General features: G+C 38.4%; 1 protein-coding gene across 3 annotated transcripts in view; it reads right to left on the reverse strand.

The window, feature by feature from the left end:
* Positions 1–21,696, reverse strand: part of TSGA10 (testis specific 10) — a 45,519-nt gene that overhangs the window by 2,142 nt on the left and 21,681 nt on the right. For 2 of the 3 annotated variants that reach the window (XM_070750980.1, XM_070750978.1), the window contains exons 12-18: positions 20,292–20,347; positions 19,787–19,955; positions 16,764–16,862; positions 14,604–14,789; positions 13,364–13,573; positions 10,714–10,916; positions 10,170–10,274 (exon numbers count right to left, since the gene is read on the reverse strand). In XM_070750980.1, coding sequence (XP_070607081.1) covers positions 10,170–10,274; positions 10,714–10,916; positions 13,364–13,573; positions 14,604–14,789; positions 16,764–16,862; positions 19,787–19,955; positions 20,292–20,347 — 1,028 coding nt within the window. The remainder of the gene's footprint in view (positions 1–10,169; positions 10,275–10,713; positions 10,917–13,363; positions 13,574–14,603; positions 14,790–16,763; positions 16,863–19,786; positions 19,956–20,291; positions 20,348–21,696) is intronic. The other variant, XM_070750979.1, reaches the window with a different exon arrangement.

Here is a 21,696-nt window from a genome sequence, read left to right on the forward strand (position 1 = left end):
AGTTGCTTTGAATTTTTTCTTCTGTGGAAGAACGATCGACTTGTTTCAGGCTCAAAATGGTGAACCCAGGTTTCATCACCTGTCACAATCCTGGACAAGAATGCTTCCCCCTCAGCTTCAAAACATTTCAGCAGCTCAGAAGAAATGTTTTTTTCGGAGAGATTTGTGGTCCACCTTAAGACAGCGTGGAACCCATTGTGCACACACTTTTGAGTAATCAAGAGCACGGATGATTGCATCCACACTTCCTTTGCCGATTGACAGCTTCGGGGCCAACTGCTGAGTTGGCAAGCTGCATCTTGTCAGGTGTGACAGCCATGGCTGGCCACCCCGAACGTTGCAAATCTTAGAGCTCTGCCGAACCGTCTTCTAATGGCCACACCCTCTGTGCCCAGTAACTAACCGTACTTCTGTCGACTGCCGATTCTCCATAAACTGTACATAAATGTTTGCGAATGTTCCCAACAGTTTCTTTCTCTGCAGTGAGAAATTCAATGACAAACTGCTTGTAATGTACATTACTTACAGACGCCATTTTGAAACATTGCTGCAGTTATGCTCTCTATCTGAAGAAACACAAAATTTACACACACACTCTTGACGATTCAAATAATGTATATCTAAAATTTTGCATTTGTACCATTACTGTAGGTTGAGAAAGAAATGTGGTACATTTGAATGTACAGCTACAAGCAAGATAAATATACAGCTACAAGCAAGATATGAAAAAGTATTAAAGTAGAAGATATCAATTTTGAAAAAAATGTAACTGGATAGATAAAAATCTGATGAAGAAATTTTAAAATTATTTGTTGTCTATCGAACTAGAATTTGAACAAGTTAAAGAAAAAATGATAAAATTGATGAAGAATATGGGCTACACAATAGATATGAATAGCTGGCAACAAATGAGAGAAATTATAAGATGACAATGTCAACAACATTTAAAGAAAATATGTATAAGATGTTTAATAGATGGCATTTGTCATCAGAGAAGTTAGCAAAAATGTTTAAAAACAAGTCGATGAAATGTTGGAAATGTAGCCATGTGCCTGATTCTTGTTATCATATGTGGTGGACTTGTAGTGAAGCCCAACATTTTTGGAGAAATATTCAACACCGGATTGAGAAGATACTGAAACAGACTATTGAATTAAAACTGGAGATATTTTTGTTTGGCATTTTACCAGAAAAATACAATAAAGAAGAAATTTATTTAATTATTCATATAATGACTGCAGCTAGAATGATATTTGCACAAAATTGTAAATTAAATAAGATACCAAATGAGAGAGAAACATTAAGAAAGATTATGGATTGTGCTGGAATGAATAGATTTACCTTTAAACTTAAAGATAAGGAAGATTCGGAATATTATAAAATTGGGGAAAGTTTTATAAATGGATGGAAATTAAAAATAGTTAAAATAAATAATTATTTTGGAAGTGATGTTTAAGAACTAAAAACTGGAAGGTAGACACCCAGATTATGAAATAAGAAATGGTGGTAACACTAGATAATAATGTAACACAGATTTATGATAGTTTACATATGTTTTTTTAAATATTTAAATTACATTGTTACTTCTTAACTATTTTAATTGTTGGAGTGATGAAATTTTTTGGGTTTTTTTCTCTTTGTGGATAAGAAAATTATATATATGTAATTGTTAGGCATTGAAGTAGTAATTTTTCTTTCTATAATTTAAATATTTTTATTGATAATTAGTTTAAATGTTGGAGGGAGGAAGCTATGATTGTTTAAATGAAGAAAGAAAGTTAAGATGCTCCATTAAGTATGTATTAGATAAGATTTTACACACACTGTATATATTGTTATGTATTGATGCTGTGTTTATCTATGTATGTTTTTATTGTAAGGTGGAGAAAAATAAAAAAATTATATCCACACATACCCACCCCAAAAAAGGGGAAGATATGCAAAGCTGGATATAATCAGTATACTCATAGAACCTCATCCAAAACTGCTGACCTTCCCCAACAGTTTTATGGAGATGCTAAACTGGAAATGAAAAAGCACCAAGCTCTTGGCAGTGAGCCTAGGAATAGCTTCTTGAGGAGGGCGGAACTTAGGAAATTTTCCAAATTTATAGATAGCAATTGCTGCATCTATTCTGCTCTCGTTAGGCCATCTTCAACTATTGCATCTATTTATGTATTGTATTTATTTATTAAAGTTATTTGTTGCCCATCTCGCCACAAGGCAATTTCTGAACACTACACTTCCAAAAAATTGGATTGGGTTAGAAGGACAACAATGATCAGACTACTGTAAACTTGGTAATACAAAGAAAAACAGTATTGAAGGACTTGGATATTTTTAGGATAGTTTGAAAAAAGATGACTGGGTAATACTGTATGATCACATTTTTCAAAATTCTCCAGCACAAAATGATGGAGTGGAAGAGGAATTTCATTTGGATTTTAGTCACAGCCAGGGTGGATATCATTGGAAAATCTGAGTTTGAGATTAAGAATACAGGAAACAATTACAGGAAATCAATTATCTAGCTTAAAATTACATCTTCTGGAGTCAACCAGTGATAACCTTTTTCCCATCACTCTGTTTAAACCCAAACCCAGCACTGAAATACACCTGTGTCATATAGCTATGTTTTCTTTAACTTCTAATTTGTTTCCTATTTTGTGTAACATTCTCCCCTCTGCCCCATTGGAATTGTATTTAGGTGATTCTACACTTCTTTACCATATCTAGAAATACACTTTTTTTTGAGAAGCAAAATAAGGCAGGATTTAATTCTGGCTATCAAATAGGCAAACTGCCATTCTCTCACTGCTAAATGTAATGCAGTGGACAGCTTTATATGTTATGTAAACTTATCTTCCATTTTTTCCTCTTATACCCCCCTCAAGAAATAACCAGAAATCATACCACCAGCATTCAGTTATTTGCCACTGAATTTTGGCAGCATGATTTTGAATTTGGTTTGAACAAATTCAAATTTGGTTTGAACACCTTCTAGTGGCTTCCTGCTTTACTTTTTATTCTTAAAACTCCCCAAAGTATTAAACAAATCAAATGATTGGAGCTTTACATGGTAGAAAGTGCCTTTAAGGACAATTAAATTTCATTCAGGGAAAATCTACCTATAAAACTTCATGATAAGTCCCAATAAATTATTTAGTCCCATAAGTCCCATGAGCCGAGGTGGCGCAATGGATAGAGTGCGATAATGCAGGCCACTAAAGCTGACTGCTAGATCTGCAGGTCAGCGGTTCAAATCTCATCACCGGCTCAAGGTTGACTCAGCCTTCCATCCTTCCGAGGTGGGTAAAATGAGGACCCGGATTGTGGGGGCAATATGCTGGCTCTGTTAAAAAGTGCTATTGCTAACATGTTGTAAGCTGCCCTGGAGAAGGGCAGCATAAATCCTCAACTTTCCCTTACAATTAGAAGTGAAATTTTGGTCACTGATCAAAGTGATTATTAAGCAAGATACTTAATCATCTGTTTCACTCAATAACTATAATCCTACATCTGCTTATTGTGGAGTTAAGCAGTAGTGAGAGTCATTAACTGGAGCGCAGGGTGAGGGGTGGAAAAGGCCCTGAGTCCACTGGTGTGCAGAAAGGGCAGTGCTATTGCTAACATGATGTAAGATGCCCGGGAGAAGGGCAGCATAAAAAAATCAAATGACTAAACAAATAAAATAAAACAAACAAACAAACAAACAAACAAACAAACAAACAAACTGGTAGATACTTTATATATATCCAAACAGTGAAACTACAGGTAGTCAAGTCTGGTACAGTATTGGGTTCCTACCAGAATGGCGGGAGGGAGGGACCGGTAGCGGAAATGGAGCTGCACGTGCAACTCTGGGTGACCAGTGGGCAGGCACATTTATTTATTTATTTATTAGTTGGACTTGTATGCCGCCCCTCTCCGAAGACTCGGGGCGGCTCACAACAAGTAAAAACAGTCACAACAATCCAATTAATTAAAATATTTAACGCCCCCCTCGCCACAGCTGAGAGATGGTTTTCTAATGTGAGCTGTGGATCGAGGAGGACACCCAAGTTGCGGACCCTCTCTGAGGGGGTCAATAATTCCCCCCCCAGGGTAATGGACGGACAGATGGAATTGTCCTTGGGAGGCAAAACCCACAGCCACTCCGTCTTATCCGGGTTGAGTTTGAGTGTGTTGACACCCATCCAGGCCCCAACAGCCTCCAGGCACCGGCACATCACTTCCACCGCTTCGTTGACTGGGCATGGAGTGGAGATGTAAAGCTGGGTATCATCGGCATATTGATGATACCTCACCCCATGTCCTTGGATGATCTCACCCAGCGGTTTCATGTAGATGTTAAATAGCAAGGGGGAGAGGACCGACCCCTGAGGCACCCCACAAGGGAGAGACCTCGGAGCCGACCTCTGACCCCCCACTAACACCGACTGCGACCGGCCAGAGAGGTAGGAGGACAACCACTGAAGAACAGTGCCTCCCACCCCCAGCCCCTCCAACCGGCGCAGAAGGATACCATGGTCGATGGTATCGAAAGCCGCTGAGAGATCGAGGAGCACCAGGACAGAGGATAAACCCCTGTCCCGGGCCCGCCAGAGATCATCCATCAACGCGACCAAAGCGGTTTCCGTGCTGTAACCGGGCCTGAAACCCGACTGCTGGGGACCTAGATAATCAGCTTCTTCCAAGGACCGCTGGAGCTGGAGTGCCACCACCTTCTCGACAACCTTCCCCATAAAGGGAAGGTTGGAGACTGGACGATAGTTGTTAAGTACGGCTGGGTCCAGGGAGGGCTTCTTGAGGAGGGGGCGCACAAGCGCTTCTTTATAGAGTGATGGAAAAACTCCCCTCCCCAAGGAAGCGTTGGTAATCTCCTGGGCCCAGCTCCGTGTCACCTCCCTGCTGGCCGAGACCAACCAGGAGGAACACGGATCCAGTAAGCAGGTGGCAGAACTCACAGCTCCGATGGCCTTGTCCACTTCATCAGGTGTCACCAGATCAAACTCTTCCCAGACAGGTGGACAAGTACGTGCCCCAGTCACCTCGACTGACTCGTTGTCAGTCGACTCTGTTTTACAATTGGAGTCGAGGTCGGCCCGGATCTGAGCGACTTTATCAGCGAAAAACGTGTTAAACTCCTCGGCACTACTCTGCAAGGGCTCCCCAGTTCCCCCCTGATTAAGAAGGGAGCGGGTCACCCTAAACAGAGCAGCTGGGCGGGATTCCGCTGATGCAATCAAGGCGGCATGGTACGCACATCTTGCCGCCTTGAGCGCCACTTTGTAAGTCTTAATAAAAGCTCTTACAAGTGTTCGATCAGATTCGGACCTACTCTTCCTCCATCGCTTCTCTAGACGTCTCTTTTGGCGTTTCAACACCCGGAGCTCCTCGTTGAACCATGGGGCTCTACGGGGTCTAGCGCCGCGGAGAGGTCGCAAAGGCGCAATCCGGTCAAGAGCCCCTGCCGCAGCCCTGTTCCAGGCCTCAGCGAGTGACTCCGCCGAACTGTGGACGAGTGCCTCTGGAATAACCCCATGTGTTGGAGTGAGATGTGGCTTCTGCCTATGTGCAGGAAGCAAAAATTTTCAAGAAGATATGCTCACTTGTGAGATTTTGCCAATTTTCGGCAACTTTTGCATGTGCAGAAGCAAAAGAAATCTTTGAAATCTTGCCCATCCATGCGTCTTCTTACAAAATTTGCTTCCTGTGCATGTGCAGAAGTCAAATCTCACTCCCACCAGATGTACATGCATGCCACCAGTCACCCGGAGCAGCACGCGCATCAGCACTTAGCAGCGGTAAGTTGGAAGCCCCGCTTGAGTAGTCCTCAACTTTCCCCTACAATTAAAAGTGGAATTTTGGTCACTGAGCAAAGTGATTATTAAGCAAGATACTTAATCATCTGTTTCACTCAATAACTGTAATCCTACATCTGCTTATTGTGGAGTTAAGCAGTTGTGAAAGTCATTAACTGGAGCGCAGGGTGAGGGGTGGAAAAGGCCCCGAGTCCACTGGTGTGCAGAAACCTGTCTGGGGACCTCTAAGTCCAAGCTTTCTCCCCACACCACCATATCGAGGAGGCCCAAATCTTTTCTCTTTTGTTCTATACCTAGGAACACTTACCTCTGCAGCTGCTGACAGATGTGTCCAATAAATACGAGGTTTGGCCTTCCTACTGAGGCCAATTCACCCCATCCTGCAAATAGGCCCTATTCTTGCAAAGGTTTATGAAGGCTAGAAAACTAGCAAACATGCCTAACCTTCAGAACAAGAAAGTTATCAAGTGTGACTAGGAAGTTTGCTAGCTTTCTAGCCAGAAAGCTAGGAAATGTGGCTAGCCATCAGAAAAATTGTGTTAGGAAGGTTAAAAAGCTAGTGAATGCAAAACTAGTGATATCACTTTCTCCATGTGATTTGGAGAAAGACACACAAACCATCACAAAAAGGAAGCCTGGTTGCAAGATGGCAGTGAGACAGTCTCGTCAGTGGGATGAGCCTAACAGCAGCTGCAGAAAAAAGCAAAGGTGGACCCTGGCTTGGTGGGGTGGGAAGAAGTGGGCTGGAAGCAGGCCAAGGACTCCAAAGCCAAGGCAATTTTGTGCATGCTGGTGGACCAGGTTAGGGGCTGAGATGGGGGGAAGGGACAATTGCAATGTCCCTTCGCTCAATTGTAAGAACAAGCAGATTGCCAAATGTCCAAATATTTATTTATTTATTTATTTATTTATTAGATTTGTATGCCGCCCCTCTCCGAAGATTCAGGGCGGTGCACAGCATGATCAGAGGTGCTACAACAGGGTCATAATTCTTCATTTAGCATCATCATAATTTTTAACAAACATTGAATAAATGGCTGTAAGTTAAGGATTACTTGTAGGATGAAATTGTCTGTGTAATTTTAATAATTAAGTATAAATTACATATACAGTACAGTATATCTATTAAAACAGCAAAACAAAGCAGTAATATAACACAGCATTAAATTTAGAATATCGGTATGTAAAATCAATAACATAAGTTGATTTTGATAACTGAAATCTATGATTGACATGTTTTTTTAAAAAACACAACAGGACACATACATGCACACACATACATGCACACACACTGTCAAATAAGTCTGAGCTTTTAATTTGCCTAAAAATGGGTCTAGATATAGAATGTGTCTGTGGAGGGATAGCTTGATAGACTACAGTAAAGCAGTAGGTTCCCAGAAAGGAGGTAGCATATTCAAGTTCTTTATTTAGTTAAAGTTTTATGCCACCCAACTCCCTATAGAAGTGATGGCAAACCTTTTTTTCCTCAGGTGCCGAAACAGCGTGAGTGTGTGTGCTGTCATACATGCGCGAGTGCCCACACCCATAATTCAATGCCTTCAATGCCTTCTCTGGAAGCCAAAAACGCCCTCCCAGAGCCTCTGTGCAAGCCAAAAATCAGCTGGCCAGTACACACATGCATGTTGGAGCTGAGCTAGGGCAATGGCTCGCCTGCCAACTGTGGCACCCATGCCTAGTTTGCCATCACTGCCCTATGGACTCAGGGCAGCTCACAATAAAAAACCAGGCATTGATCAATATAAAAGACCGTTTCAATATTAAAATAGTTACAATCATCCATACATTCATGGGCTGACCTTGCTAATTATCCCCCCCCCTCCCGAAGTCAATGGTCCCAGACCTGTCGGAAAAGCCAGGTCTTTACAGCTTTCCGGAAGGCCAATAAGGTGGGGTAGTGCAGATCTCAGGAGATAGCTGATTCCAGAGAGTCAGAGCAACCACAGAGAATGCAGACCCCGCAGACCTGCCAGCCGACATTGTTTAGCTGACGGGACCCAAAGGAGGCAACCCTGTGGACTGTTACCAGTCGCTGAGAGCTATGTGGTAGAAGGCGATCTTAAAGATACTCTGGCTCTGAACCATGTAGGGCTTTAAAGGTAATAAAATCACCTCGAGGTTCGACTACTGCAATGCTCTCCACATGGGGCTACCTTTGAAGAGGGTTCGGAAACTACAAATTGTGCAGAATGTGGCCACATGAGCAGTCCTGGGCCTCCCAAGGCATGCCCACGTTTCGCCAGCACTTCATGGACTGCATTGGCTGCTGATTAGTTTCTGGATGTGATTCAAAGTGTTGGTTATGGCCTATAAAGCCCTGCATGGCATCGGACCAGATTACTTGCGGGACTGCCTTCTGCCGCATGAGTCCCAGCGACCAGTCAAGTTCCACAGAGTCAGCCTTGTCCAGGTCTCGTCAATTAGACAATGTCACTTGGTGGGGCCTACAGGAAGAACCTTCACTGTGGGGGCTGGCCCTCTGGAATCAGCTCCCCCCAGAAATTTGTACTGCCTTCACCCTCCTTGCCTTCTGTAGGAACTTGAAAACCCATCTATGCCGCCAGGTTTGGGGTCACTGGACCCAAACTACTAGCTGACGAGTGTGATGTATGCCTGCTGTTGAATGTGAATGAATGATTTTCAATATTCCAGGGTTTTTGGAGTAGTTAATTATATTAATTCAATTTTAGACTTTGATATTGTGCACTGTTTTTTATTATGTTGTGAGCTGCCCTGAGTCCTCGGAGAAGGGCGGCATACAAATCCAATAAATAGATAGATAGATAGATAGATAGATAGATAGATAGATAGATAGATAGATAGATAGATAGATAGATAGGCAGGCAGGCAGGCAGGCAGGCAGGCAGGCAGGCAGGCAGGCAGGCAGGCAGGCAGGCAGACAGACAGACAGACAGACAGACAGACAGACAGACAGACAGACAGACAAACTAACTAACTAATAAATAAAATAACCAACACCTTGAATTGTGACTAGAGACCAATAGGAAGCCAGTGCAGCTTGCAAAGAATTGGTGTAGCGTAGGTATATCTAGGGGCATCCACAACAGCTTGGGCAGCTGCATTCTAGACTAAGTGTAGTCTCCAAACACTCTTCAGGGGTAGCCTCATGTATAGCACATTGCAATAGTCCAGCCATGAGATGATAAGGGCATGAGTGACCATGAGAAGAGCCTCTTGATCCAAGTAGGGTTGCAATTGGCACACTATCTGAACATCTGCAAAGGTCCTCCTAGCTATAACTGTCAGGTTGTCAGATAGTTTAGGATCTTGAGCTAGGCCTGAAATCTGCTTAGTAGCAGTAGACACTTACTCAACTCATCCCCAACCATTAAAAACAGAATAAGTAATTTTTCTCCACAATTTACTTAAGAGAAAGTGATTTGGCCAAATTATTCCTATCTATTCTTTCCTTGAATACCTTGTCCCATGTTTGTGGTTCTGTTTTAGAAATTATACAGGGGGTAAGGGAACTAAGACATTTAAGATTACAAAAGTCACACAAATACAATAAATATACCTAAAGATGGGCCCACAGTTAGCACTTTTATACTTCCAGATCAATAATGTACGTTTCAGTTTGGACTTTCATTTGCATATATTATATTTACTCCTGAAAGTGTTTTTAGTAGCTCAATTAGTCAGAAATATTAATTTCCCTAAATATTTTCCTTGCTTTAAATTTTTAGGTAAGTTAAAGTAATGCTTTTATTGAATTTCCTTGAACTCTGGAAGTATTAGGGCAATAACTGAAGTTATAGTTAATTTTGAGCTATTCCTCTCAGCAGACTACTTATTGAAGTAAAATTAGGAACAATGAAATTTACTTTTTATAAAAAATTGGATGTTATGAAATATGCAATGAAATGATTCAACCATTATTTTTTAAATAAGTCTGCAAATATATTTTCAAGTTTTCATGAAAAAATCATTAATCTACAAATCTTTTCTATTTTCTACTAAAAACAATCTCTAAATACCAATAGGTTTAAAATGTAGTACTTGCTGATTATAAAATAAAATCTGACTTATTTCAAACTGATAAATAATCTGATTTATATATGTGTCGTGCAATCAGGTGAAAGTTTATTTCCAATTAAATCATGAAATAATAGAATTTGTAAATAATAGCACTTTTTTCCTAACAAGCATGCTCCAATGCTGAATTTTAGTTTTAGTTCTAGTGGATATAATTAGTAGCATTATTTAATGACTTTAGCCCTGAGTTTTTCTAGATTAGTGCAAATGTATATTATTTAATTGGGAGAAACAGATGTTAAATGATTAAAAATGTGGTCACACACTTGCCTTTCAAAGCGTTCTGTGCCCAACTGTCTTTTGGTGATATCTAACTCAGATTCCAGTTGAGTAATTGTGTTTTTGAGCTGTGAAAAATCTCGACTCTGGATAGCGCTATAAAGGACAAAGTTGTCACTTAAACTGAAAGGATGTAACTAGTCAAATATAATAAAATAAAGAATAAGATTAGTTTTTCAAGAACAGCTTCCAATATATTTGATATAAAAATAGTTGGATTAGCATCCAGAAAGAAAATAGAAACAATTATATATCTGTGCTGTGTTAAAAGGCATTAAACACCTGTGTTAATTTTTTTTTATTTTACTGAACAAAACCCTTTTCATAGTAATGTACAAATTGTTTTAAAATCCTAATATATATTTTATTGCCATGAGATAGATACTGTTATGCCTAATATTTAGTTTCCCTAGTTTCAGGTAATTTTTAAATAAACTATCTTCCACTCTAATAAACGGACTCCTAAAGAAGGGGAAAAAATGGGGAGATTAACAAAAGTATAATAGCAATGGTGTTATTTGCAATGGTTACTCACATTTTGTTTTCTGCCAGAGTAAGTTGCTCTTTAAGAAGATGTATTTCAGAATCCTTCTCTTGACTTATCATCTGAGACTGATATTCTTTTTCTCGATTAGATGTTAACAAAGTTTCCAAGTTTTTAATTGATATTCTTTCATTATTAAGTTGCTTTCTCAGAAGTTCTATTTCTGAGTGAGATGATTCCCATTCATTTTGAAGCTGAAAGCCAAAATAATGAACGTTCTCGTTTTCTTTAATATGTAGTATATTAAAAATTAGATTACACTGTAAATAGAAAATGAAATACTCCCCCCCAATAGATATAATCTTTTCAGCTTTTCTTCCTTAATGTAAAAAATTCTGGCCCTCTCTCTGCTAAGAACGTACAGTGGTTTTCTCTAAAGATAGTACTGTATAGTAATCTTTCTTAATGTGTAAAAATAAATTGGTACCCTGTTTCCCTGATAGTAAGACACCCCCGATTGTAAGACGTATCGGGGGTTTCAGGGGGGTCAGCTAATATAAGCCGTACCCCGAAAGTAAGACATATGTCTTACTTTCGGGGAAACACGGGGGTATTGCCGGGAGGGGAGCCTGATGACGTCGCTTCCAAGCTCCCCGCGCGTCCCTCGCCTTCGCCTCGCCGCGGCGCCACCGCCTCTTCCCCGGCTTGGCAAAGCGAAGGACGGCGCTGGTCCGAAGCGAGCCGAGCGGGCGGCGGCTTGCAGCGAAGGCGCTCGTCCCAGCAACCGAGTCCTGCCGAGGCTCGGCTGCAAGCGGCCAGCGAGGCCGACCGGCTCCGAGGCGAGCGGCCAGAGCTGCGCCCTCCTTCGCCCGCCTCCTTTCCGGCAGGCAGATGGGGCTGCCCAACTGCGCAGAGCGGCTCCTCCCCTCCAGACACGCTTCCCCGACACGCGTCTGCGGCTCCACGCATGCACGCCGCTTGGAGCCCTGAGGTTGAACTTGGAAAAGGGCTCACGAGGCTCCTGTCCCGCGGCTGCCCTTCTGGACTCTGGGGAGATGCCTTTGGGAACGTGACCCTTTCAATTTTTTTCCAATGTAAGACATACCCCGAAAGTAAGACGTAGTGGGGCTTTTGGGGGTAAAAAGAAAGTAAGACACTGTCTTACTTTCGGGGAAACACGGTATTACTTATGATGTTAACCCAAAACTACTCAAATTTTTGGGTTCTTGGTATTCTTTGAGCTTGGCTGTTTTCCTGCAGACATTTCATCCTGCAGACTACTAAAGTGGATGTCAAAGAAGGCTGGTAGTACTTTTTCAGACTAACATGAACTATGTCTCACTTTGTCAGATGCCAAAAGTGACAGACAGGCCAAACTTCACACAAAAGATTTAATGGTGACAGATTTGGCTTCAGGATTGGATCATTATCATGCTTGAAGTGCACAGAGCTTCCCTAAACCCTTTTAAAATTAAGCATGACCCTATTGCTTAATCTAAAAGTTCATTTGCAGATATTTTTCTTTTTGAAATGAACCAGTCATAATTTTTATTCAGTTGAAGTATTTAAAAAAATCTTTATCAGGATTTTTGAAAACAATATGAAAAATATTTAGCACAAACAGAAAAGATTGATAGTTTTTAAAAAATTCTCATTCATCTCCCAAATTTTGTCATCCATCTTCCCCATAGCCAAAAGAATGATGGATTTGTATAAAACAAATCTATTATGAATGACATTGTTTGATTTTTTTAAAAAAGACAGGTTTAAATTAAGCACCCCTCAAGAATCAGTGTAGAATGGGACAGCATTAACAAGGTTCTAGAGATGGGATTTCAATTATTCAGGCACACATGCCTTTTTAATTTTTTTTAAACTATACCAGCAGATATTCCAATGTCTATATATATGATAAATCCATATCCGTGATTCAGTTTCTCAGATAAGCACAGATTATATTTACCTTTTTTAAGCAGCTTATATTTAGACCATATAGTGTACTATGTATTCTTTGCTACACAACAATCACAGTTCATGAAAAACAGTAATATTTGGCAATGTTTTCTTCTGCTATCTTTGAACTTTAAAAATTAAACAAGCTGTCCAAATAGGGGTATTAGAATAGAAGACTATATTTGTCAGGTAGATATGTTCAGTGAGCTCACAAGCATTGACAGGAGAGCAACAGCTGTTGTTGCTTTTTAGCACCTGAAAAGATATGCTGCCTATCATTTAGGAAGTAACAAATAGGACTCTGCAAATTCAGATTTGAAGACTAAAAGATGCTTCAGAATACGCTACAGTGGGAATGGAATACATGTGAACAAATGCATAATATAATATTTTTTTCTGGAATCATATGACTGTGCTCTACTGAATCCTTGGACCACAGAGCAAAATTAATACACATACTCATAAACACATACACAAACAAACAAACACCCATTTGAAGGTATGGCATTTTACAAAATTCTTGTATTATCACTTTAACCTTCTTAACAGATCCTATGAATCAACAGATATGAGAATACAATTCCTGTGATGGACAATTTCTAGTCCAGGCGAACTAGAAAAATTTGACATGTAAAGAATTTTCCATGAACAGCAAGAATTTAATTCAAGCACTAGGGAAAAAAATATATGAGTTTTCAGCTTTAATGTTCGCTCTCTATAAATCAAGCTGAAATTATTTTATACCTACTCTTTCTACTTCCTTTGTTGTGTTCTTTAGTTGCCGGCTTAATAACTCATTGCTAGCGTCCAGTTTAATGCACAGTTCCCGAGCAGAAGTCAAATCTGAGAGTATAGAAACCTTTTCCACGTGGACTTTTTCAATTTTCTCCTCCATTTTCACCAGAGACTTACCTAAAGTAGAAATCTGTGACTTACAGGCTTTTTCAGATGCTAAATGCTGCCCCAAAAAAGAAAGGCCAATTAACATTTATATTATAAATAAACCAGTAAGTATATATTAAAGAATAAATAATTTTACTTAATAATAAGCATCTACATAAATATGCTTCTGTTTTATATTAATTTTGAAATGTTGTACAGTCTATAAAAATAAAAGCACACTAAAAATACATCAACAAAAACTAAACATACCAAAAATTGTTTTTATGTGTTTTAGATATATAACTGTTAAGAGACTTTATAGCACTAGTAGACCAATCCAGAATTCTATGTGAAGTTCATTGCACACGGAAAGTATTATGTGGTATAAATTTCAGTGCAACTTTTTGTTACATTCACAAAGGGCAGTCTTGATTAAATACAGAACTGTGTAAATCCTGAAGAATTTGTGTCAGAATATAGACACCAAATAGAAATTATACATGTTATTTAGAATACAGTAAAACTGTTTATTTTATAGGACACAGGAAGTTAAGAATCAATATAGAAGGAATTATTTTAAAAAAAATTACTTTGGGAGTGCAAATTCAGTTTTAGAGTCAAAAAGAAGATTACTCAGTGGACAAACACATGCATACTACTTCCAAACAGCCAGTATAAGCATGGAAGATATTTTACAATATCTCATATTTACTATCTAAAAAGATGAATTCGGGCTCAGTTGAAAGTCCATGATTCATAACTAGTAGAGACAAACATTTACCCTTTTTCACTCCTATAATCCAATCCTAAACTTTCTTAAGAAAGACCAGAATGTTTTTAAGTCAAGTGCAGCAAATAGTCAATACCATTCCCTTAAAATTAACATCCATTTTGAAAGTTCCTGCTGTAAACTGATCATGAATGCAGAGCATCACAAGACAAAGCATTCCTTTACAGTAACTCTTTACTCATGCAGGAGATGAAGAATAAGTGTTACAACACTATTTTTAAAACAATCTAAGAGCTGCACTACTAACTAGCCATTGAAAGGTGGGTAGATAATGAGTCTCTAAAACAGATTATAAGAGGAAGTTTTTAAAACCTACTTGTCCAATTGCTATTTCATGTGATTCTGCTTGCTCTTTCAGTCTATGGTTCTCAGCTTCTATACTGAGAAGTTCCATCTGGATACAGTTATACTCTTTTTCCAATTGATGAAACTTTGCTTCCCATCTGTCTGCCTGTTCACGGATCACATGAAAGTTTTCCACAAGATCTTCATTATCTTTCTCCTAAAATACAAATTTTGAATTTTTTAAAAAAAACTTAGTTTACCAACTGAAATTACTACGACGACTCTTGCATAAACCATTACAGGTGGTCCCAGTGATAATTGGCACACTGGGTGCTGTGCCAAAAGACCTCAGATGGCCTTTGAAAACAATAAACATTGACAAAATCACGCTCTGTCAGTTGCAAAGGGCCACAGTACTTGGATCTGCACGCATCATATGAAAATAGATCACACAGGTCTAGACACTTGGGAAGTGTTTGACTTGTGATATTGTGATACAAAATCCAGCATATAAATCTCATATGCTGTAAATTACTTTTTTGGTAATTAATAATAATAGTAATGATGATGACGACGACGATGATAATGATTATGTTTGCAATGTCCTGGGTCATGTGACCATCTTTTGCGACCTTCTTAACTTCTCAAAATTTCCACTACGGGTTCTCTAGAATTGGTCAGAATATGCTGAATCCCACCTCCAGAGGAATCTCTCTGCAAAATTCTGTTCGTATCTTAGCATTTTAAGGGAAACATGGAAGTGGAAATCTCATATTTAAGTTGCAGTCTTTTGCTTGAAAGACGATATCCTGAAGTAATTGTGTTCAAAGGCTTCAAAGCAGAGGTGGACAACCTCCTGGTAATCAAAAACTGCACAGTGTGTATGCCCATACATACCACATATCACATATGCGAGGAACGTCAGGGTTTTTTGTAGTTTCCTTCCTTTTAACATGCTTGGCAGTTGTTATAGAATGGCTTTTATGTGTTCTTTCACCTCCAACTAATACGAAATTCTTCACTCAAGTATCAATAATTATCAACAATTAAAGGAGTCTCTGGGAGTTTTGAAAAAGGGGATGGGGTAAAATTGCCCATGGCCATTCTAAGCACCAACCATTCAAAGAAAAAGACATCTTGAAATTTCCTATTGTGGCAGGAAGCCTTGTACTAAGCCTTTTTATAATAGTATCTTTTCAAAGTATATACTGTATTTTTTGTAGTATAAGATGCACATTTCCCACCCTAAAAGAGGGTGGAAATGTCAATGCATCTTATACATTGAATAAAAGCCATTTTTGCTGTCCCAAAGCCCTGCCTCCACATCCCATTTTTTGATACCTGGGAAGCCTGTAGAGAGCTCCTGGGGACTGGGGGAAGGCAAAAATACCCTTTTTTGGGTATTGAAAAATGGGGAGGAAATGGGGCCATTTTTGCCATCTCCCAGCACCTAGGAGTTCACAAAAATGGAGTGGGCAAAGGGTCCGGGGAGCCTGCAGAGAGCTCCTGGGGCAAAAATGCCTTCATTTTTATGAAAAAATTGGGTCATTTTTGCCATACCTCAGCAGCCAGGAGTTCTCTGCAGGCTTCCTAGACCCTTTGCCCACCCCATTTTTGTGAAAAAAATGGTCAAAAAACAGCCTGTTTTTTGAAAATCCCCCAACACCCAGGAGCTCCCTTGCAGGCTTCCCAGAACTTTTGCCTTCCTCATTTTTGTGAAAAAACAGCAGAAAAACAGCCCATTTTGTTTTGCAAAAATGAGGCTATTTTTGTCTTCTAATTACCTCATGTAGCATGCCTGGAGGAGGAATTCTGGGAGTTGAAGTCCACTAGTCTTAAAACTGTCAGGTTTGAAGACCACTGGTTAGGGGTGCAAGGGTCTTCAAACTAGGCAAGTTTAAGACTTGTGGACTTCAACTCCCATTTCTGAGCTAGTATGACTGGAGGAGGAATTCTGGGAGTTCAAATCCACTAGTCTTAAAGCTGTTACATTTCAAGTTTGTAAAAAGTGTATATGGTTGTAAAAAGTAAATACGTTTGTTAAAAGTATTCTGCTACACTGGTATTTTATTAAATAATATATTACTACACCATTTGGTTCAGAATACGTTTTTCCTTGTTTTCCATCTCTAAAATCTAGGTGTGTCTTATACTCCGGTGCGTCTTATACTCCGAAAAATGCAGTACTTACTTTAGAGTTCAGTAAGGATGTCAATCTTTGAAAATCTTCATTTTTCAACTTCATGTCATCAAGATCATTCTGACATTTACTGAGTTTCTCAAATAGAAGCTGTCAAACAAATACAAAGCATTATTTCTTATGTTTAATTCATGTTTTTAATATGATTTGATATTTAAACACATGAATAAGTTGTATTGTTACATATAAAAAGAGAAATATGTTTAAAATTGACAAAATGTATTTCAGTAGTGTCATCCTTTATTCAACAAAAGTTTAACAGTTATAGTAGACACAGCCATAGGTGATATTCAGTCTGTTTGGGTGAACTGGTCGTAGCATCCTGCGGGTCCAAGGTTGAGTTCTGATTTACCTTGCTGGTGGTTTGCTCTTTGATGCGCTGCACTATGCTGTCCTATTTAGCCATGTTTTCAAGCTGTGTGCATATGTGCAAGCCATGCACGAGCAAAGCACATGCACAGAAGGCCGCATGCATGCGAAGGCATGCAAGCGAGTGTTCGCTAGGTAAGAATCCTATAAGAATCCTACCCCTGGCCCCACCCTTGCCCTAGATGAGTGGGCCTCAGTGGGAAACTTTTCTAAGACATCCTTGAGTGATGAGACTCTAATCCTCACATACAGCCTCCATCAGGCCTCATCTACCTGCTTAAGACATCCTGTGTTCCTTGCCTTATTAGTCTCTACTCAGGAGCTGAAAATCCTCTTGGGTTTCTGCTCCCTCTCACCTCTAGGGATGGCGGAAAGAAATAAGCAGGATTTAAGGTCCATCAGCTGTCCTCCAGGGGACACCTTTGTCAGAGTGAAGGAACAGAGTTCAGATATTCTAAGCTGTTTTCCCATCCTATCAAAAGGGCTCAGGTCCCCTTAGCAGGCAGTCTCTTAAGCCAGTTCCAGAGATGGAAGATAGTTCTCTCACTAGGCAGAAACAGCTTACAAATTTCCCTGTGGGATTTACCACTGACGTTTCTCTGCAGGGAAGATTGTAAATGGTCAAATGATCTTGAGGTGCTTGACAATTGTCATAAGTGGAAACAGACTGCCAAGCACCCCGATTGTGATCACATGACTAAGAGAGAGTTTAATACTTTACAATACAGTAGTTGGAAGTACTTTATTTTCCTAGGCTGCTGTATCATTCAATGGTCATTAAATGTATAAGAACATAGATAGAATTCATTCACAGAAATGTATACTGTATGTACAATTATGCATTTGTTTATACTTAAATCATTTAGACAGAGAAAATAGTTTGTTAGAAAGTCCTTAATGTTCATATATCCAAGCAATGATTTTCAAAATTGTAGCTGTTACTTTGCTGGAAAAAATGGTACAATAAATTATAGATAACTTTGATATAAATATCAAAGTTAAAAAATTATACAAAGGTAAATGTTCAGAAATGTACTAAATAGGACTTGAATAGGGATTTAATGGAAGGATAGAGAGATGACAGGACAGAGAATATAATGGCAAACAACAAGTGTATACTGTGAAATCGAGAAAACAATGAAACAGATACAGATGGGAGGTTGAACAACTAGCCTTGTGTTGCAAACGGAACAATCTGGAACTAAACACACTCAAAAACTCTAGAAATGATCGTAGACTTTATTAGAAACCCTCACATTCTACCATCTCTTACAATACTAAACACCATCACCACGGTGAGTCGCCTCGAGAAGGGTGGCATAGAAATCTAATAAACAAACAAACAAACAAACAAACACAGTATCAACAGTAGAAACCTTCAAATGTCTAGGTTCTATCATATCTCAAGACCTAAAATGGTCACCTAACATCAAAAACATCATTAAAAAACCCGCAAGAAATAATGTTCTTTCTGTGCCAACTCTGAAAGCTCAAACTGCCCAAGGAGCTGCTGATACAGTTCTACAGAGGAATCATTCTCTCACCTGCACCTCTATAACTGTCTGGTTTTGTTCTGCAACCCAACAAGACAGACACAGACTTCAGAGGATAATCAGAATTGCAGAAAAAACAATTATTGCCAACCTATCTTCCACTGAGGAACTCTATACTGCATGAGACAAAAAGAGGGCTGTGAAAATATTTACTGACCTCTTGGGTTCTGGACAACACTGAAGAATACAGCAAGACAACAAAACACAGTTTCTTTCATAAACACCATCAATCTGCTAAACAAATAATTCCCTCACCACTGTCAAACTATTCACTAAGGCTGCATTACTATTACTATTAATCTTCTCATCGTTCCTATCACCCATCTCCTCCCACTTATGACTGTATGACTGTAACTTGTTGCTTGTATCCTTACAATCTATATTTATATTGTTTCTTCATTGCTTATTTGTATCCTATGACAATCATTAAGTGTTGTACATAATGATTCTTGACAAATGTATATTTTCTTCTATGTACACTGAGAGCATATGCACCAAAGACAAATTCCTTGTGTGTCCAATCACACTTGGCCAATAATGAATTTTATTCTATTCTGTTCTGTTCTGTTCTATTCTATTCTATTCTAGCCTAGTCTAGTCTAATCTATAATCTAGTCTAGTCCAGTATATTAATATTTTATATAAAATACTGAATTTTTAAAAAGCAAAATGGACTTATGGAAAGCTAAAAAGAACCAACACTGGGTGGAACCAATGGAGGAGCTGGCACCTGGGTTTGATGAAAGCTGGGAAGTATGGAAATCATTGAATAGGCTGTGCATGGGTACAACAAGATCCAGAGATAGTCTGAACAAATGGGCTATCTGGTAGCCTCAGACCTTTGTGATTGTGGTGATATGCAGACAGCAACTTATATGTACCGGTATATCTTGGGATGTTTGTGTCCCAATAAGCGCTCACTTGAGGACCTCACTTGGTAGTGAGACAGAACACAATTAATGTTGCTAGTTTCTGGCCAAGATTTGTTTAACTTGTATATATTTTAACATTGTATTTTATATTTTATATTGTATAATGTGCCTTATTTTCATTGTGATGCTTTTGACGCAAATGAACAAACAGACCTTTTACCTGATTTTCCTGCTTAAAGGCACAAAGTTGTTCCTTTAGTTTTGAATTTTCCCTAATTAATATATCTTTCTCTCTGCCAGTCTGATTAAGTTCACTATTAGCATCTTCTAACATTTGATGTAGTCTGGCAATATCTTGTTCATACTTGCATAATGCTTCAGTGGAATGCCTATGTAGCAATTAAAAAAACACAAAATTTTCACACAAAATATTAGCAAAAAAGGACTCACATAAAATCTCTTCATAATACCAATTCTATATGGATAACAATATAACTGTGAATACAATGTCACATCCCTGCCATAATACAAAGACTATAATTTAAAATAAGTTTAAAACTGGCTTCTATTTACAGTTTTTAAAACCATGACACTTCAAATCAAAAATTACTTACATGTGATAAATATAGAATAAATGAAGTTATTAAATAATAATTCTAGCATTATACATTGAGCTAATCCAAACATTTAAGTGGAAAATTTAAATTCAGAATTCTGAATCTTACTTTGATGAATGTTCCATGTCAGAAAGAATGCCTTTCAGATCTGAAATTGTCTTCTCCTTGAAAATAAATTAAAATTTATCTTTAGTTAGTAAAAAGAGATGAATGAAACTAACAAAAAATCTTTTAATTAAAACATCTTTTTATAACATTTATAATACTAAGAGTGCAATAACATGTAGATTTGCACAGCATATATTCCCCACAATTATGGACTCAATAAATTAGAATCACATGTAGCTGATCTGAAAAGAAAAATGATTTCAAACAAAACTAGATTCAAGAAGTACTGTCATTTACAATTCAGCATAACATGACATTTATCAGAGTTAGCTGCCATCTCCAAACTTTAAAAATAATGTAGAAAGAAGAAATCTGGATCAACATGTAATCACATAAAAGTTTTTAATCCTTCATTTTTTGATATAGTCCAATGGCGTGTTGTAAATATTTTTGCTACTAGTTTACATATACATTCGCTCCCGTGCCCATGATGCTTCTGTGCATGCACAGAAGCGTCCTCGGCAGGTGGGCAGAAACAGCTGCCACCGGTGCTACTAATTCTAAGAACAGGTATGAACCGGGAGCAACACAGCTGATATAGTCCCAAACAAATAAAAAATGTGATCTTTTATTTGTCCCCTATTAATAATAGTTTAAATTGAACAGAAAAAATATTTGAATTCAATTGTTTAGCATCTGAAGTCATTCTAAATTAGATTATTGCCAAAAATATATTTGTTTAGTTCAGGGAAAGGACTCATACAAGGACTCCAACAAGAAACAATATTTATCTATCTAATTGATTCAAAGAACAATTCCCAATAATTGTTGATGAGATACAACCTAACTCTATATGCACATGGGATAAGCCCAGTATATATTCCAAGAACCAACATTAAAATCATAGGCAAAATTATTTGGGAGTCATTTATACAGAAATTATTGGTTATTATTTTTTAGAAATACAACATATACCAGAAATACTATTAAATAATACAAAATAATACATATTGTAAAACCTAAATAGTTTGGATGTTGCTAGATTGACTTAACAGATATCATACTCTTAGTCCTTTTAAAAAATGAAGTTAGAAACAAAATCTGAAAAGTGTTTTGATGTTAGTCTCGCATCCAGACAGAAAATACACCCACATGAACTAATTATACTTATTAGAAAATTATATTTAAAAAACCTTGTAAGTCTGAAAACACATTTCTCCTCTATCACCTTACATATCCAAGAAATTAGGAAGGGAGCCTTCTGAATTATTTGCTTCTGTTCATATTCCTTCTGCCAGCTAAGGTGTTTTTATCTGGCCATTCTTCTGGCTGTGGATTTTCCCATTGTCTCCTAATGTCATTCATTAATTAATTCATTTTACTTATTTGTCAAACATGCACAAGA

The sequence above is a fragment of the Erythrolamprus reginae genome, chromosome 4 (genome assembly GCF_031021105.1).
Source record: "Erythrolamprus reginae isolate rEryReg1 chromosome 4, rEryReg1.hap1, whole genome shotgun sequence".
Taxonomy (NCBI): domain Eukaryota; kingdom Metazoa; phylum Chordata; class Lepidosauria; order Squamata; family Dipsadidae; genus Erythrolamprus; species Erythrolamprus reginae.